Source organism: Cupressus sempervirens, chromosome 4 (genome assembly GCF_028749045.1).
Source record: "Cupressus sempervirens isolate cs-2001-9-10 chromosome 4, ASM2874904v1, whole genome shotgun sequence".
Classification (NCBI taxonomy): domain Eukaryota; kingdom Viridiplantae; phylum Streptophyta; class Pinopsida; order Cupressales; family Cupressaceae; genus Cupressus; species Cupressus sempervirens.
Genome location: NC_143121.1, coordinates 731,056,916 through 731,074,115, shown reverse-complemented (window position 1 = coordinate 731,074,115; position 17,200 = coordinate 731,056,916). Strand labels below are relative to the sequence as shown.

The window sequence follows — 17,200 nt, the reverse complement described above, 5'->3', positions numbered from 1 at the left end:
TTGAAGTTCTTGTTCTGCAGAATTTTTGTATAATCAGATCTGATGTCGTTGTAAGCCAAGCATTCCATGACAAAGTGTTGCTCTGTCTCCACTGTTCCCATATTGCAGAATAAACATGTTCTGTCTGCCCACTCTTCCTTTGGAACTTACCATCTACCAGTTTCACATCTAATCTCTTCTAAACATTATAGATTATAGAACATCTAATCTCTTCTAAACATTATAGGTTATAGAACATCTAATCTCTTCTAAACATTATAGGCTCTCCCATTGGAAGAACGGTTAACCGTTACAAGAACATCTAATCTCTTCTGAAGATTATAGGCTCTCCCCATTAAACCCAATGGATCGATACAGTTGCGAGTATCGTCTTTCACGACTGCCTATACGTCCTCCACGAGATATCCCTAGTCAATGTAACTACCATCTTTTCCCCGGTAAGACGGAGAATTCAAAAAACAGAAAAGAAACTAGAAACTAAACATTACCATTTCAGTTGAATAATTGCCGAGTTTCTCCATTGACTACGAGTTAAAGCAACTAGGTACATGCCTGACGCAGTTACAGAATGACTCAGGACGTGGAGATGAATACTGAATCTGAGATGGAGATGGAGATCGATATGAAGGACTCACCTGCGCCTGGCAATTACGATTCTTCTTCAACGCTGGTGGTGACCCGTAAGTAACTTTCTTGCTTTGTCTTGCTAGGGTTTCTATTTGCGGTTGGTGAATATGTTGGGTTTTGTGGGGGCAGATCTGAAGAACATGGCGGCATTGATAGAGAAAGGGGTGGTGACAAAGGAGGTGCGTCTCATGATTCGTGGGATACGACACGTGATGACGCTGCGGAGGAAGATTAGGGCATCTCACCTCGTCGCTTTCCTCACCCACCTTCTTCCTGCCGCCTCCGATGTCTCTTCTCGCCTCCTGCCCTATTTTGCTAAGGTACTTTTCTCTCTCTATTCACATGGATCTCCTGGGGCTTTTTAGGGATTCCCATGGGGGTTGGTGTTCTTGACATTGTATCTCCAACTGGCAAATGGCTGGCGCTGGCTAAGCTGAATGCAAAATGCACCAAAAGGCTTTTTTTTCAAATTAAATTACAAATTCTGAAAACATACTTTTGTTTTTCAGATTTTTTTTTGTGGATTACAACACAAAGGATGCATATCATGAATATGATATGTTGAAATTTTTGTAAAATTCCGTTATGTTTTCTCGTATTTTCAAATGTACTATTTGTAGGGAGGATAGCGGCAACCCAAATGGTTACTCCTGAGGTATGATGATGTAGAGTATGGTCAACATCAAGTTCTCAGTTATTGTTCGAGGGCGAACTCATCCTCACCAGTTGTTTGCTTTCAAAATGGATCCCCTTGCATCAAAATTGTTTCAACCTTATCCTTTGTCTTTATATGCCGCACTAGCAATGGCTGCGTCAGTAAGATCCAGGACTACGAGAATTGGGTAGGAAGTGAGTCTTCTAGATTTTTATTGAAGGCCTTTCAATGACTTGGCATTGCAGACATAATTTTAGACAAAACATTAATGTGTCTTGTTAGTGTGTTTATGTACATGACATGTGGTCAATGTTGTGTTATGGAATTTTGTTTTATTCATTATTTACTCAGAACAAAGATTTAACTTGATAAAGAGAACTAAAATGGGAAACCTATTAATAGCACAATACTTACAAAAAAATGAAATTTAATTTTGAGTATTAGGTTGCTTATCTCTTTACTTCTTGCACTTATCCTTTAAGAATCATCATTTTAAGTGTTACAATTGAGGATGATTTGATGAAGTGACTGGTGCTAGTATCCATCATATGTATGACCAAAATTTCACTTTAATTGATTTTTGGGTTGGTAGACTCAATTTTAGTGGAGTGTGGCAACTCACGATCAATGCAATAGCAAAGTAATGCCCTCCAACTTAAGATACACTCTTTTAATCTTAAGACATGCTCATATTGTTGAACAACCTTGTGTATATCATATAGCGTGTAGTTTCTTCTTGTATCTCCAATGAGTACCATTATGCTCTATTGTTGGAAGGAACTTCATTTACCTCTCCTGTTGTGGGATTGAAATGTCTTTTGTTTTGAGCTTGGTTTCGATACTTAGTGAATATGTTTCGGAAATGCTTGAAAAGCTGAGTTTTTCTTGGAAATGACCCTTTTGTTGTGCCTTGTGTGTCCCCAAGAACATTTTGTCATTGTTGTGTGAGATGAATTTTCTCTAGCTTCAAATACACCTAGATGGATCTGCTCTAACTTCAAAATACATCGAAAAGGATAAATTGCATTTAGCTATAGCTTAATTCACACATAACACCCCATTGTCTAAGCTCTAAGACAACTACATTATAAAAAGAATAAAAAGTTAAAACCTAACAAAGATGAAGATTTGCCTTAGCACAAGTTAACTCTTGTTAATTGTATATTTTCTCATTAAATAATATATTTGATTGTTGTTTATGTCCTTTAGGTGGTTGAGGGACATGTAGTATTATCGAAGTAATTGGTAAAATACTTGCTTATTATTAATAGAGACCGAAAGGTTGAAAGGTCAATATATACAAAAGAATAAAACGATGTTTCCTTAGGAAACGATTGTAAATAATAGAAACATTCTATTTTAACAAAGAAAGCTAAAAAGCGAAAGCAAACTAAAGCTAATTGGATATTTACAATAGATATTCATTAACTAATAATAGACTATTATCTATTATTATAATACCCTCCCTTAATGGTTAATCTATCTAGAACACCAAGCTGTCCTTTGAATTTGACAAACTTATCAGGACCAAGAGGCTTGGTGAAAATGTCTGCCCGTCTTCAACCAATTGTCATATGTAATGATAGTGAACATCCACATGCTTAGTTCGTTCATGGAAGACTGGATTTCGTGCTAACTTGATAACGCCTTTGCTATCAACAGATAGAGTAGTTGGTCCTGCTAGTGGCATCTGCATATCCCCGAGCATCCGACGAAGCCAAATAGCTTCACATCCTGCCTTAACAATCCCTTTGTATTCAACCTTTGTAGAGGAGAGAGAAACTGCCTGCTCTTCTTACTGGTCCATGTGACTGCATTGGATGCCAAACTGAATACATCCAGAAGTTGACTTTTTATCATCAATAGAGTCTGCCCAATCTGAATCTGTGAACCCACTGAAGTTAGGATTAGAACTTCCAGAGTACAGAAGTCCATAATCTGAGGTGCCCTTAACATAACGAAGCACATGCTTTGCTGCCATCCAATGATCAGCCTTAGAAGCTATCATAAAGCGTGAAATATAGTTGACTGCAGAGTTGATATTAGGCCTAGTAGTAGAGAGGTAGATGAGACTGCCTACGAGTTGCTTGTATGTAGTATCAACAGAATGAGAATCGGACTTTGCGGATAACTTGAGACCTTTCTCCATAGGTGTAGATGCAGGCTTGCAATCTTGCATACGAAATTTGTCTAATAGGGCCTTGGCATATTTGGACTGAGAGATAAATATACGAGAAGACTGTTGCCAAATTTCAACACTTAAGCAATAATGCATGAGCCCAAGGTCAGTCATATCAAAAGACTGGCATAAATTTTGTTTGATTCCCTAAATCAAAGATGCCGAACTGCTAGTGATGATCAGATCATCCACATAAATAACCAGAGGAATGATGTCACTGTCAATAGTCTTGATGTACAAATTTGAGTCCAAAGAACTCCTCTTGAAGCCTTGATCATTGAGTTACTTGTCAATTTTTATGTACCATTCCCGAGGGGCTTGCTTCAAGCCATAGAGGGCTTTTACCAATTTGAGAACTTGATGGTCTTTACCAACAACCTTGAAACCAGGAGGTTGCGTCATGTAGACCTCTTTATGGAGATCCTCATTTAGGAAAGCACTCTTGACGTCCATCTGATGGATCTTCCAGCCAAATTGTGTTGCCATGGCTAGGACTAATCTGAGGTGCTCATTTTTGCAGTAGGAGCAAAGGTCTCCTCATAATCAATGCCCTGACGCTGAGAAAAACCCTTTGCCACTAAACGAGCTTTGTACTTGTCCAAAGTACCACTTGATTTGTATTTGATTTTGTAAACCCATTTGCAGCCAATGGGTTTCTTCCTTGGTGGAAGATCAGAAAGGACGTAGGTGTTGTTCTTCAACAAGCTCTGGTGTTTAGATGTCATGGCTTGTTCCCACTCTGGAATTCCTTTAGCATCGGAGTATGTTTGAGGTTTAAACACGCTGTGAATGTTGGCCATGAGAGCAAAGTTAACAAAATCTATAGTTTTGCTCTTTTTTTGAGCAATTCTCCCATCAATGAGCTCATCATCACAAAGATCAGAAAACGTCTTAGCCCACCACTTAGGCCGAATACGAGAATGACCAACATTAGTATCAAGAGATGCTTGATGATTAGGTTCCTCATCAGAAGAATTTGGATCAAACTTAGGTGAAACATTTACAAAGCGAGATGATCTTGCAGGAGAAGTTGGAGGTGTGTGTATAGGGATCACTAGTATAACTGGAGTTGCGGGAGCTACTAGAGCCCTCCCATCAGGTGGACCTAATGGAAGCCGAACTCCCAAATCGTGAGCCTTCATAGGCTGGTCTGCTGGATTAGGAGGTCCTTGCTGCTCATCAAAGACTACATCACGACTGTAGATGAGACGAGATGTCTCAACATTGATCAGGCGATAGGCTTTTGTAAAGAGTGCTATATCCACTAAGCATGAGTTTTTGACTATTGGCATCCAACTTGGTGCATAATGCATTAGGGATCCAAACAAAAGTAAGGGAGCCAAAAACCTTCAAGTGACTGATTCTGGGTTTGTGACCTAACCAGGTCTCTTTTGGAGTTTTACCTTTGACCACCACTGTGGGTGATCGGTTTAATAGATAAACTGCAGTGTTAACTACTTTTGCCCAAAATTTCTTCGGAACATGTCTGTGTTCGAACATGGATTGAGCCATCTCAGTGATTGTCCTATTTCAACGTTCAACTACACTATTCTGTTGTGGCATGTGGGGTGTGGTTAACTAGCGTTTGATGCCATGTGTATCCAAGAAGTTGGAGGAAATATTGGAACAAAATTCCCCCCATTGTCTGATCTAAGAGTAATAATAGATTTCCTAGACTCTTTTTCAACTAAAGGTTTAAACTTCTAAAATATAGGAAATGCATCTGATTTCTTTTTAAGGAAATATACCCACTTTTTCTACTGAAATCATCAACAAACAATAGAAAATACCTGGACCCAAGAACAGAAGGAGTGGCCGTAGGGCCACAGATATCGACACGTACAAGTTGAAGTACCTGAGAAGCTCACCATGAGTCGCCACTGGTGAAACATGAGTGATGTTGCTTCCTAGCCTGGCATGCATCACAAACTCCAAGTTGTTGAGTCTGAATCTCTGGCAATCCAAGAACAAGCTCATCCTGAGCAAGTTGTGAGAGATAATGCACATTTAAGTGCCCATATCGCTGATGCCAAATTGTGCTGATAGAAGACCACCGAGCAGTCATAGTGAAGTCCTGAGAATCACTAGAAACAATAAGTCTGAAGAAACCATGATCTTCAAGACCCATTGCAACAATAGACTTAGTTGCTCGATCAGTGATGGTGCACTGATGTGAATTGAAGGTGACATCCAAGTATGGAGAATGTCACAGTAATTGATTGACTGAGAGTAGATTTAGTTCCATTCCTGGAACGTAGTACACATCAAGGAATATGAGATTCCTCCTAGTAGACTGAATCTGAATGTTGCCTCTATCGACAATCGTGTACTCTTCTCTGCCACCAAAAATAATAGAGTCTGAATAAGGCTGATAGTCAGTAAACCAGTCTCTGCGGTGAGTGAAATGACGAGAGGCACTTGAATCAATGTACTAGGTAGGCGACTTCACATGATTTTTAGGTCTTTTAGCCATGAAGGCGTAAAAGGTAGATTCCACTTGCTTAGTGTGCTTTGGGTTGTGAGTTTGATTGCTTAGATTGTGCAACTAAGCGTTTCCGACAATCAACCTTTATGTGTCCAAACTTATGATAGTAGTTGCATTGGATGTTCTTTTTTTGAGAACCATCTAATGCTGAAGCAGAAGACTTCTACCAAGATGGCTGCTGAAACTTGCCTTTATCTTTCTGAAAGGATTTCATAGCAAAGACTTTCTCTGTGGAGGTGAAACTGGAGCTGCTACAGAACTGTTACTTCCATCTATCTTACTGAAGCAGTAGGATATAGAGATCAGTGAACTTCAAATCAACACTAGAAGATGTGATGTTGAGAGTCTCGATAAAACGCTCATAGGATTGTGGTAAACTCCAAAGAGTGATAACCATAATATCCTCTTCCTCCATCTTGCGATCGATGGCAAGTAACTAATCACGACTTTCTTGAATTCGATTCAGGTGTGCCTGGAGGGAGGTGCGCTCATCCATGACAATAGAAAATAGAGTGTTTTTAAAAAAGAAGGCTTTGCTTTTGTTAGAAGTCTCACGAAGACCTCTGAGATGTGTCCAGATCTCGACAGCTGTCTTGTTGGATGGAATCTGAGAAAGCTAATCATCAGCCACAGACAATTTGAGAAGCATCACTGCCTCTTGATTATTTAGATCCCATGTATCTTGATCAGAACCAGGAGTAGTCAGACATTTTGTAACACCCATAACAAGTTGATTGGTGTTCCGATATTCAAAAATTGTGATGATTTGTTGCTTCCAAGGGCCATAATTTCGACCATTGAATATGGAGTCGTGCTTTAGCAAAATGTTTGTTAGAGATGCCATGGTAGGTTTTTCAATGAAAATTGTGAAAATTTGTGAAGGCACATTCTTCGAGGCAAAAAAAATGGAAGACCCAGAAAAAATAGAGTAACCTAGAAGAGAGCTCAAGAAACCCATAAGGAATATATTGTTGTTTTTTGCATTTGCGGTCTTGAAAATCGAGGCACCCAGGAAAATCTGACGACAACGCAGTTGAGCTCTCGAAAAACCCATTAAGAATCTGAAATCAAAATATTTTTTCGAGCTCAAAAAGTAGGGTTTCGTGCTAAAAACAGGTCAGCGACCATGGAGGTAAAAAACAATAGAGAAATGGTGGTTGCAGGGAGAAGAATTGTCTGATTTTGTTTAGAATAGGGGCGTTTTTGTCTGAGATAGCAGGGGCAATGAAATGTTGGCAAAACAAATTGTGATTTCACCCTCAAAAACGTTGTGTTTGACAAGCTCGTGACCTCAAAAAAAATGCGAGTTGTAGAGCAAAAACGTGATCTTTTCCAAGGGTTGAATGTTACGATTTGTAGAAAAATGTGATATGCAAAAAAATGCCAAAGGAAAAAACAATTTGAACTTGTATGAGTTGCAAGAGAACATCCAAAAATTCACGATTTTGGAGATTGTTGTGAATGCTGCGATTTTAGAGAAATGTATGAAGAAAAACCAAGAATTTCAAACATAGCCAAAGATCAGAGTGTGCACAAATGATTTCCTCAAAAAAATGAAACCCTAAATGACATTCAAAAATAATTTCTCAAGGAAGAAACTCTAGGCGGGTTGTAGAGAAAAAAATTTAGAAATAATTTTGAAAATTTAGAGCAGATAATTTTGAAAGAAATTATAATTTTTTTGAAAAAATTTGAAGTATTGGCTCTGATACCATATTATGGAAGTAATTGGTAAAATACTTGCTTATTATTAATAGAGATCGAAAGGTCAATAAATACAAAAGAATAAAACGATATTTTCTTAGAAAACGATCGTAAAGAATAGAAACATTCTATTCTAATAGAGAAAGCTAAAAAAGCGAAAGCAAAATAAAGCTAACTAAATATTTACAATAGATAACCATTAACTAATAATAGACTATTATCTATTATAGTAATATGTAGGTGTCCCTTGGTTGTCATGGAGACATCAAGGAGTCTTTCAATGTTGCTTGGGGATTCTTGATACCCTATAGATGATTGAGGATTGCATAGGTGTTCCTTGGTTGTTATGAGGACATCAAAGAGTCTTATCAACCTCCCCTATAGAGTGGGGCACCATCAATACATTCTTTCTTTTTTTGGGATGTCTCAAGTATAAGTCCACTTGTCCGGTGGTGGTTAGATGGTGGTAGAGGGATATTTCCTCTGTGTTCCATGTCCAGGGTTGTCTGAGAACAAGCCCACTTGCAAGTGGTGGTTGGAAGGCAGCAGAGGATGTTTCCTTGTATTATGTTGAAAGCTAGGTTATGAAAGGACTACATCATTTTAGATCAATAATGAAACAAAGATATTTAGATTTGACTCAATTAGGATTTTTTTTACATTACACAACACTGGCTTTTAGAACCTTATTTTTCCATGAAAACTAGCCAACAAGAATGTAACTTTACAACTACCAAACTATCTATTTTTTAAAGTATCAACTAACTATTCTTTTATTAATCTAAGCTATAAAGTAACCTACATTAATGTACTATACTGACATTCCATCCCTTACTATATTAATTCAAACAAGAGTGGAACATTGCAAGGTTTTTGATCCGAACGTTTTTGGAGACTTTGATGAAGCTCTTTCACTTTTCCTCCTAGCTCACTCGGGAAACATTAGACTAACTGCATTAGTGAATATCCTGACCATAGAACTTGCAATCATTTTCACAACATGAGAGAACATAAAGTGTTCCCTACCTCCATGCATAATGAGACTCATTTCCTCCAAAATTTCACATTTCCTCGGAATGTGTCTAATGCCTCCTCTAGTGTTGCACATGACACATTTTTCTTTTGAAAGTCCACATCTCCTCTGAGTGTGACTAACACCTCAAGTACTGTGGAAACAATCCTTTCTCTGTTGCACAAATCACCAATCAAACATCTGCACATGAGACACCTTTTCGTCTGAAAGTCCACACCTCTTTTGAGTGTGTCTGATGTCTCATCGAATGCTTGAAAAATTACCAACCAAACTTGAATATACCAAGTGTACCCACAAAAAGTCTTGGCCCCTTGCTCCTTGAAGGGACAAACATGATGGCAAGCCTCCTCTTTTCTTTAGTGACACAAATAGTGTGCTTCTCTTGCAATAAATCATTTCCAAGCAAGAAGCTAGCTTGGGATGATTAAAAACCTCCCGCTTCTGTTGCCATCAAACTTTGATCTGATCTTCTTTATGCTCTATCCATTGGATGTTGCACACAAACATTTGTAGGCCAGGTGTAGCAATGATGGCTCAACATGTCCAAGCATAAGGTGAGAAAAACAGCGATGTCAAATTCAACCGATGATATGTCCATTACAGTAAAAAACTTCAATGTATTTTGGATGACTATTCTGTCTTTTTATATGGACGAGGAAAAACTATGTACTCTCTGTCAAATGTATCATTTACTGCTTTGAGAGTAAAAACATGATAAGATGCAATCCTTTTCAGAGGAAGAAGGGTTTCTATATCTATGATAATAAACTTTCTATTTCTCCTTGAATTTCTAGATACTAAAAATAATTCAAAAACCCATATTTCTCCAATGCATTGAATTTTCTCAAATAAATTCTATTTTCTCAACACAATTCTACTTCAGTTTTAAAAGCACCGCGCTTACATAAAACTTCATGTAGGCATATAGAAACATGATTAATGGCAACAACATAATTGCTTCTTTCATGGCTTCAACCAACTCTTCCACAGCATCAACAAAGCGACCGCTATATTAACCTAACATCTTCAAATAGTAATGCCTCGTAACAATAACTGACAATCGCAATTTCTTTAACATCTAATGCTTTACATGCAGCCAACATACATAAATTCTCTTGCTTCAGCTATGCTTTAAAATGTGGAGATGTCAGTGAATGGAGATATACATGGTTTGTATGACCACAAACATCTGAAATGCTCTCGTGTTAACTAGCACACAGGAATCATTCATACCTTGGTGGCAGAGTCAGGTATGCACTAAAGAATTTCAGCAGTGCCTCTTTTGCACAGAGTGCTAATCTCAGTTATCACATTTTACAGTACCTTTGTTGTAACCTGATAGGCTGCAGCTATGTATCATTTAGCCCTTTGCTTCCTGTTGTCCACTGCTAGAAACTCTGCCGTTCCTCATGCAGCATTCTTTCCAAATATGTATTGTTAAAAAAAACCTTCACTAAACTGTATATGAGCAGAGAATTCAAATGCGCATTTGGAAGAGAGTTTAGAGCCAGATTTTAATGCATGAGAGAAGCATCACATTGCCATTTATTTTCATCTCTCTTTTCAAAAGTTGCACCCTCCACAAAGATTAGAAGAAAGAGAATTATCACCCTTCCATTGCAAATTTCAATGTCCTTCTAAATTGCAGATTTTGTCATGTTTCAATGAATGTCTTTCAATCCTGCAAATTAATATAAAACTCTTTTTTCATAACTTCAATATTTCACAACTATGGGGTTATGTTTCTTTGTGTATGCAATATTTAAGTTCACCTCTGGAATCGCCTTTGTACTTAGTGCAACCTGTATGGAGAGAGCTGCTTCCTCTTCTCATAATCAATCTGCATGGGTAACACACAGGCACAAGAAATCAATAATGTTTTGATACTAAAATGATAGACTAGAGTATGAAAAGACTACACCATTGCAGATCAATAATGAAACAAAGATATTCAGATTTGATTCAATCAGGATTAATATTACATTACTTAGCACTGGCTTGTAAAGCCTTATTCTTTCTTCAAAACTAACCAATGGGAATGTTACTTCCCAACTACCAAACTATCTAACTAATAAATATCAACCAACTTTTCTTCTATAAATCTAAACTTAAAAGTAACCTACGTCAATGTAATATGCCAACACTATGTCCTATGCAAATCCTTGTCCTTGAAACAAGCATATGATGTTTCTTATCATTTATCTTAACACGATAAAACATCTGTAACATGTTTTAATCGTACCAGTGGAGAGTCTTAATTAAAACCATAGAAAAACTTGAAGATTTTTCTGTTTTTGTAGATAAATTCATCCACATTCTTCAGCAAAAAATGTCTTCATTAATAAATACAGCCCATGCTCCTAATCAACAAATGCCTTCAGGAATGAATTTATCCTGTCTATTCAATCTCAAAAACCTCGACGAACAAATCCATGCTTGACCTTCAGCAACAAATACCTTTAATAATCTGGAATAAACTATTACTTACTATATACATCTTATAATCAACATATAAAGTTGTATACCAGTATATGCTACTTCTAACATGGATGAGTTGTACATAGAGCATTCAATTAGGATTGATAACATTGACTTTAGTTGACTGATATAAAATTTTCAATATAGATGTAATTACAAAATTTTGGAAACAATATCTGAGACTGGAAAAGGTCTCAAACGGGGGAATGGAAAGATACTAAATACATGCAGAAATAGGGATCTGTTTCTTATTTATACCTTCTGCCTATTAATGACTTTCCTTGGGAGGTTTTGTTTTTCCTCTTGCATTTGAACTTTTGAGTTTATTTTCTCAGGTAGTCTTTGAATCCATGGAGAATCTTTTTCAGTTTTTAGATATTACCTTACTAAAGGATATATCTTTTTTCCTCCTTTTTATGTTTGGTGTTGAGGTAATGCTTATTTTTATGTTCAACTTCTATCTTGTGTAGAAGTTGAGAAATACAACGTTATAGAGCCTGAAGAACACCTACATGCAAAATAACTTGTCACAAGGAAGAATGGAGCAAAAGGTAAGAAGATGGCTCTGAAAATAGGAAAGATCTATTTCATAGATAATGGAATTGGATTACAAAATAAAAGGATTAATTCTTATAAAGGGAGATCAAGAGATCAAATAAGAAATCCTAAAAAACAAACTTTTAATAATTAATATAATTATTAAATGTCACTAATGCATAAAGTGCTATCTTAAGAGAGAACTAAAGATAACTCGACAATCAAGTCAAGATGACTTAATAATTAAGTTGTTAATTTATTCTAACACCCCACCTTGTTAATTTATTCTAACATCCCACATTAAGATGAGCAACAATGCATGAAAATCAAAGGAAAGTATAGTGCAAAAAGCAAACTTGGGCCCTGACATCAAGGCTTTATGAAGTACCCAATCACAACCAAATCTCTGCAAAGCAGAGAAATAGAGAAAACCTCATGGGAAAAGTTCTACTTCAATAATAGATGGAAAGAATGCTGAAAAACTATTGAAGGATTGTAGAAGCTTCCAAACTAGTGAATGTCCTAGAAGATAGTATCAAAAGAATGATCATGAAGAACATCACTGAAGCATGAAGAAGCTGCAAAGCTCTGTAAAAAAGTAACTACTGATCTGAGGAACAAATACTATATACATAGCCTACTCCAGTGAACCAAGGAAGCATAAGAATCAACAAGAGAACCCCCCTAATGCAGACGAGGGTGAGGTGATAGGCAACTGAAAAAGTGGGCCAATAAGAACTACATGCCAAGGAACCACAATCAAGATGCACAGAAAAATACATAATAGCGTCGTGAGGGGATCAATCTAATGTCATGGAAGGAATACTCATTGACAAAGGTAGATGGCAAACAAGGCAAACATTAACCCCCCATGACACTTAATTAGAGTAGTGCATGTATAATAAGGCACAAATTATGGTAGATCCCAAGAAAATAGTAATCCCAATGACACTTAATCAGAGTAGTGCATGTATAATGAGACACAATATATGGTAGATACCAAGAAAATAGTGATCTGTATGAGTGCCCTCGGATGAAACCAATCGAACAAGAAGGCAAAACAAGGATGAAACTAATCAAACAAGAAGGCAAAACAAGGCTAACAACTAAAACCGAAAATATAGATGAAAAATGATACTTTATCTTAGTGCATTTATATAAATGCTTACAAAAAGATGTCAACAAAGATTAGAAGAGACATAAGGCTGGTACAACAAAAAGTACAACCCAAGATAATTCATCCTATGCAACAAAAATGATTCCCAGACCTGAAACAATCAATATATCCACCAAAGTGCACAATGTAAAAACTTGAATAGAATATACTTGGAGCAAAATCTGAAAACAACCAACATCAATACAAAAAGAGAATAGAACAAGCTTTCCAACAATATAAGGTTTTCCTAAAATGGAGATTAGATGCTCTAGATATGTCCTCCTAGAGTGCAAAATAGAAACCCTAATTTTGATAGCAAAAAGAGGCCATAAAAAATCATCAAAACTCAAAAATACTTGCACCACTGTGATGGGCTTGAAACCAGCTTTTTGGCGATATCTTGTTTGCAAAAAATGGATTGTATATGAACAAAAAATCGAAGGTAGGTCCAAACCAAAGTAACGAGACTTGGACCCAACTAGACTTGGCAAGTATAACTCGACTTGTGACCCGGTTCAGACTCGACATTAGGATTTAAAGAAATTCCATGAACGCATTATTGAATAAAGCTTAAAGACACAATAACATCATGAAATAGAAGGTAATTTGATCACATACATAACATATATTGATTACATAAGTACAAAGGTAAATTTTAGATGTATTAAGAAAATTTTTAGAACAAAAATTAAAAACCAGACGAGTTAGATAAGTCAGGCGAGTTAGCCAGCCGAGTCAACCAAGTTGGGTGAGTCACCTCAGTAGACCTGCCGACTTAGGGTAATGGGTCATTTTGACCCAGTTGAGATGACTTGCCAACTCGGACGACTCGCCTGACTTGCGGCGAGTCTCGTTACTATGGTCCAAATAGAGCCAGAAGGGCTATTAGGGATTTTGATGCAATGCTGACATCAGCAAATGACAAGCCCAAATTTGATGGTTAAATGATTGTTGAGGCAAAAAAATGCTAGTAAAAATCCTACATGCGGTAAAAATATCCAACTTGCTAGAAAAGGTCTGTGTAAAAAAAAACTTTCGTCAAAAAATCATAGAGATGCTTGGTACAAAGGCTGGTGGCTCGAGAAATATTTTGTGGCCGAAGAAATGCATGTGCATGCAAATATTGTGAAACCAACACAAGTGCCAAAAAACAACTCCTTTTAGACCAAAGAAACTGCCTGTTTCTAAATGTAAAAAAATTGCCTTTTTATTTATAAAAAAGGCCAAAATCCCCTTCGACATGCCAAAAAATGGACAGCCATTTAAGGTCTTGGTTAGACTTGACAATACTAGAGGGGGCCCGTGGGTGGCTGGAGAAGCGAAGATGGGGAAAATCATGAGTTGCTTGGGGGGGTCACATGTTGGAGGCTGGAAAACGAAGCGGAGGTGGTTGTTGGGAACCATTGGGCGTAGGGGTCACCGTTGGCGATGAAAAAAACCTTCGAAAAAGAGTCAACGGGCCAGTTGACACACTATCAGTGTCAGGTGTTCTACTTAGGGAAAGTACTCGCTTGAGGTACTATCAAAGTGGGCCCTTGCATTTTTTTAATAAAATCCATGTCTTTGACTTTTTAAATAAAATAATGCCTCCTTTTTCCGTAAAAGCATGCACTCCTGTCAAATAAAACATGCACGGTTTTTTAATAAAATCGGCTGCAAAGTTTTTTATTTGTTTCAAATTTTTTTTTTTTGTTCTCAGTTTCTTCGGCAAAATTTTGTTTGCTTCAGATTTCAATTGTGTCCAAATTGGACAAGTTTTATATGGAAACATGGGTTTTCAGGCATTGTGAAATCAACCTTGAGGTTTGTTTTGCCCAAATGCTTCGAAAAATGGGTCACCTCCAGATCCAATAAAAAAACCTTTGAAACCTTCGAACCCCCAAAGCTCTAAAAATTCTTCAAAACAAGAAAAGGCAGCAGCAGGTCAAAGCTCTGATAACATGGAGAAGTTGAGAAATACAACTTCAGAGAACTTGAAGAAGACCTTAATGCAAAATAACCTGTCACAAGGAAGAATGAAGCAAAAGGCAAGAAGATGACCCTAGAAATAGGAAAGATCTATTTCACGGATAATGGAATTGTATTACAAAATAAAAGGATCAATCCTTATAAAAGGAGATCAAGAGTTCTAAAATAAGAAACTTAAAAAAGCAAACATTTAAAAATAAATATAAATATTAAATGTCACTAATGCATAAAGTGCTACCTTAAGAGAGAGCTAAAGGTAAGTTGACGATCAAGTCAAGATGACTTAATAATTAAGTTATTACTTTATTCTAATAGTTTTGCCTCATTAGTTTGGGCTTGATTGTTGGGGAACCTCTTGTAGTGTTGTAAGTTGTATCTTTACATAGTTTCATGCTCCCTTAGGCCCTATTTTAGTGTTTTTGGCCTCCCATGTTTTATCATGCTCGATTCTTCTCACACTAGTTCAAACTCTGACATCTCCACATAATTCTAGACCTTAGGTTTGTGACCTTGCTTGAATTGGGAGGCCAGGGTTGCCTAGGGCTACCTAGCCCCAATAAATAGGACCTAAAGACAGACCACTTAATGGCTAGCTTGTGGGAGTGGGAAAGCTTCTTGTAGCACTTCAAGAGGAATGGTTTAAAAGCTAGCTTACCCCTCTTGTTTCATAACCTAAGTATTCAATTCAAATACAAGCACATCCTAGGAGCAAGTGATCAAACATCGTCTAAGGAATTGAATGCAAGAAGCAAAGTTCAAATGTAAAGTATTCATAATGGCATCCATGATCAACTTCTCATAAAGTTGACCCCACAAGTCAACATTAATATCTTCAGAAGGATTTTGACACCAACAAGACTAGTGAAGGTATTATCAATTCAATTTTTAGATCTAGCCTCTATTACATTACAACACACTTTCATTTTCAATTCAAGTTTTTTCAATTTCATGGTTAATTCCAATTTGAGGTTTTGACCTAAGCAAACCCCCATCAACCCAACAAATATCCCCTTTTTTGTTTGTAGGTGACAGTCTATGAATGCACGATTTTGGATTCGGACTGAAGAGATAGATACCAACGGATCTGTCTTCCAAAGATTTGTAAAAGCGCATGGTCTAGGTCATCTTGAGCGATTTTGTCTTGGACACTTTTGATGAAGCTCTTTGAGAAACATCTAAGCTTCATCCTGAACCCAGATCTTCTAGTTTTGTCTATATCCGATGCTCCCAAGTCAAGGTCACCTGGAGAGAACTAGTCCACCTGATTTTGGCCCAAATTTCAGCAACAAATTTCTCTCTGCTTTTCATTCCCAGATCTATTTCTGTTGTACACATATCTGTTTTTTGTATCTCTGTTTATGCTGAAAACCTCCATTTGTCCATCTTTAGCCCTAGCTCAAGCATACATTTTACATAATAGTTATTTCTAACTCCTCGTGATGGATTGCTAAATCCAATTTGTATACAATCGCTTGAGCCAAGATCACTCTTCTTCCAAACTAATCAAAGAGGAAATAGCCTAGTTTTGTTGTCTGCATGCATAAGCTAGTGAACCTTATTTTCCCCACATTACACTTTGATGTTTAGTTTTTGTGTGCCATCGTAGTACTAGGATGGAATATAGTACTAAGCTTTTCATTTGGTTGCAAGTCCAAACATTGACAATTCATATTATTTGACTGTTGCTTTTATTAATTTTGTTTGTATTGCTTCACCTATGTTAAAATCAAACGATGCATCAATTTCAAATTGGAATTCAAGCTCATGACATATTAATTGTAAAACGAATTACTTGAGAAACTGTTTGTTTGAAGAAATGTCACTCCCCTGCCAGGGAGCCCAAGAGAAGTATGTTAATAGTAGTAAAATCTGGACTAATTTTCTTTTCTCAGCCTTACTTACCTAAATGTGTATATTACACTTTTAATTTAAGGTGAGATTAGACATCCCTCTAACTTCTGAGTTCCCTAATGTTATACCCTATAATCCAATTTTTTAGTGCATGCCAACTTAATTTGATACATAAATAAAAATCATCAACTTAAGAATTACACAAGTTACACATGTTGTAAGAATCCAAGTTACATGGTTTACTCTTATCCATTCAGCTAGTCCTACTATGATTGTTATTGCTTTCATCTTTAAACATTTTATGGATTACATATGAGCGAAGAATTTTCAACAAGATTTACACTTATAAATTCATAGCTTTCGATTAAGTATTAGATCACCCAACTAATGAGGCTTACATTTGTGATAAGGAATTTTTATTGCTTTTATTGAATTCCACATGCTTGCAGACAACACACATTAGATAACTTTCTATGTTACATTAACTTATGTTCCATAGTGTTACAATCTTACTTCTTTGCATTATG

At 36.8% G+C, this 17,200-nt stretch overlaps 1 protein-coding gene across 1 annotated transcript in view; it reads left to right on the top strand.

Moving 5' to 3' along the window:
• Positions 1-240: 240 nt before the first annotated feature.
• The window catches only part of LOC149563435 (putative 26S proteasome non-ATPase regulatory subunit 3), a 43,586-nt gene continuing 26,626 nt past the window's right edge, over positions 241-17,200 (top strand). The window contains exons 1-2 of the mRNA XM_089826689.1: positions 241-680; positions 757-947. Coding sequence (XP_089682815.1) covers positions 569-680; positions 757-947 — 303 coding nt within the window. The 5' untranslated portion in view covers positions 241-568. The remainder of the gene's footprint in view (positions 681-756; positions 948-17,200) is intronic.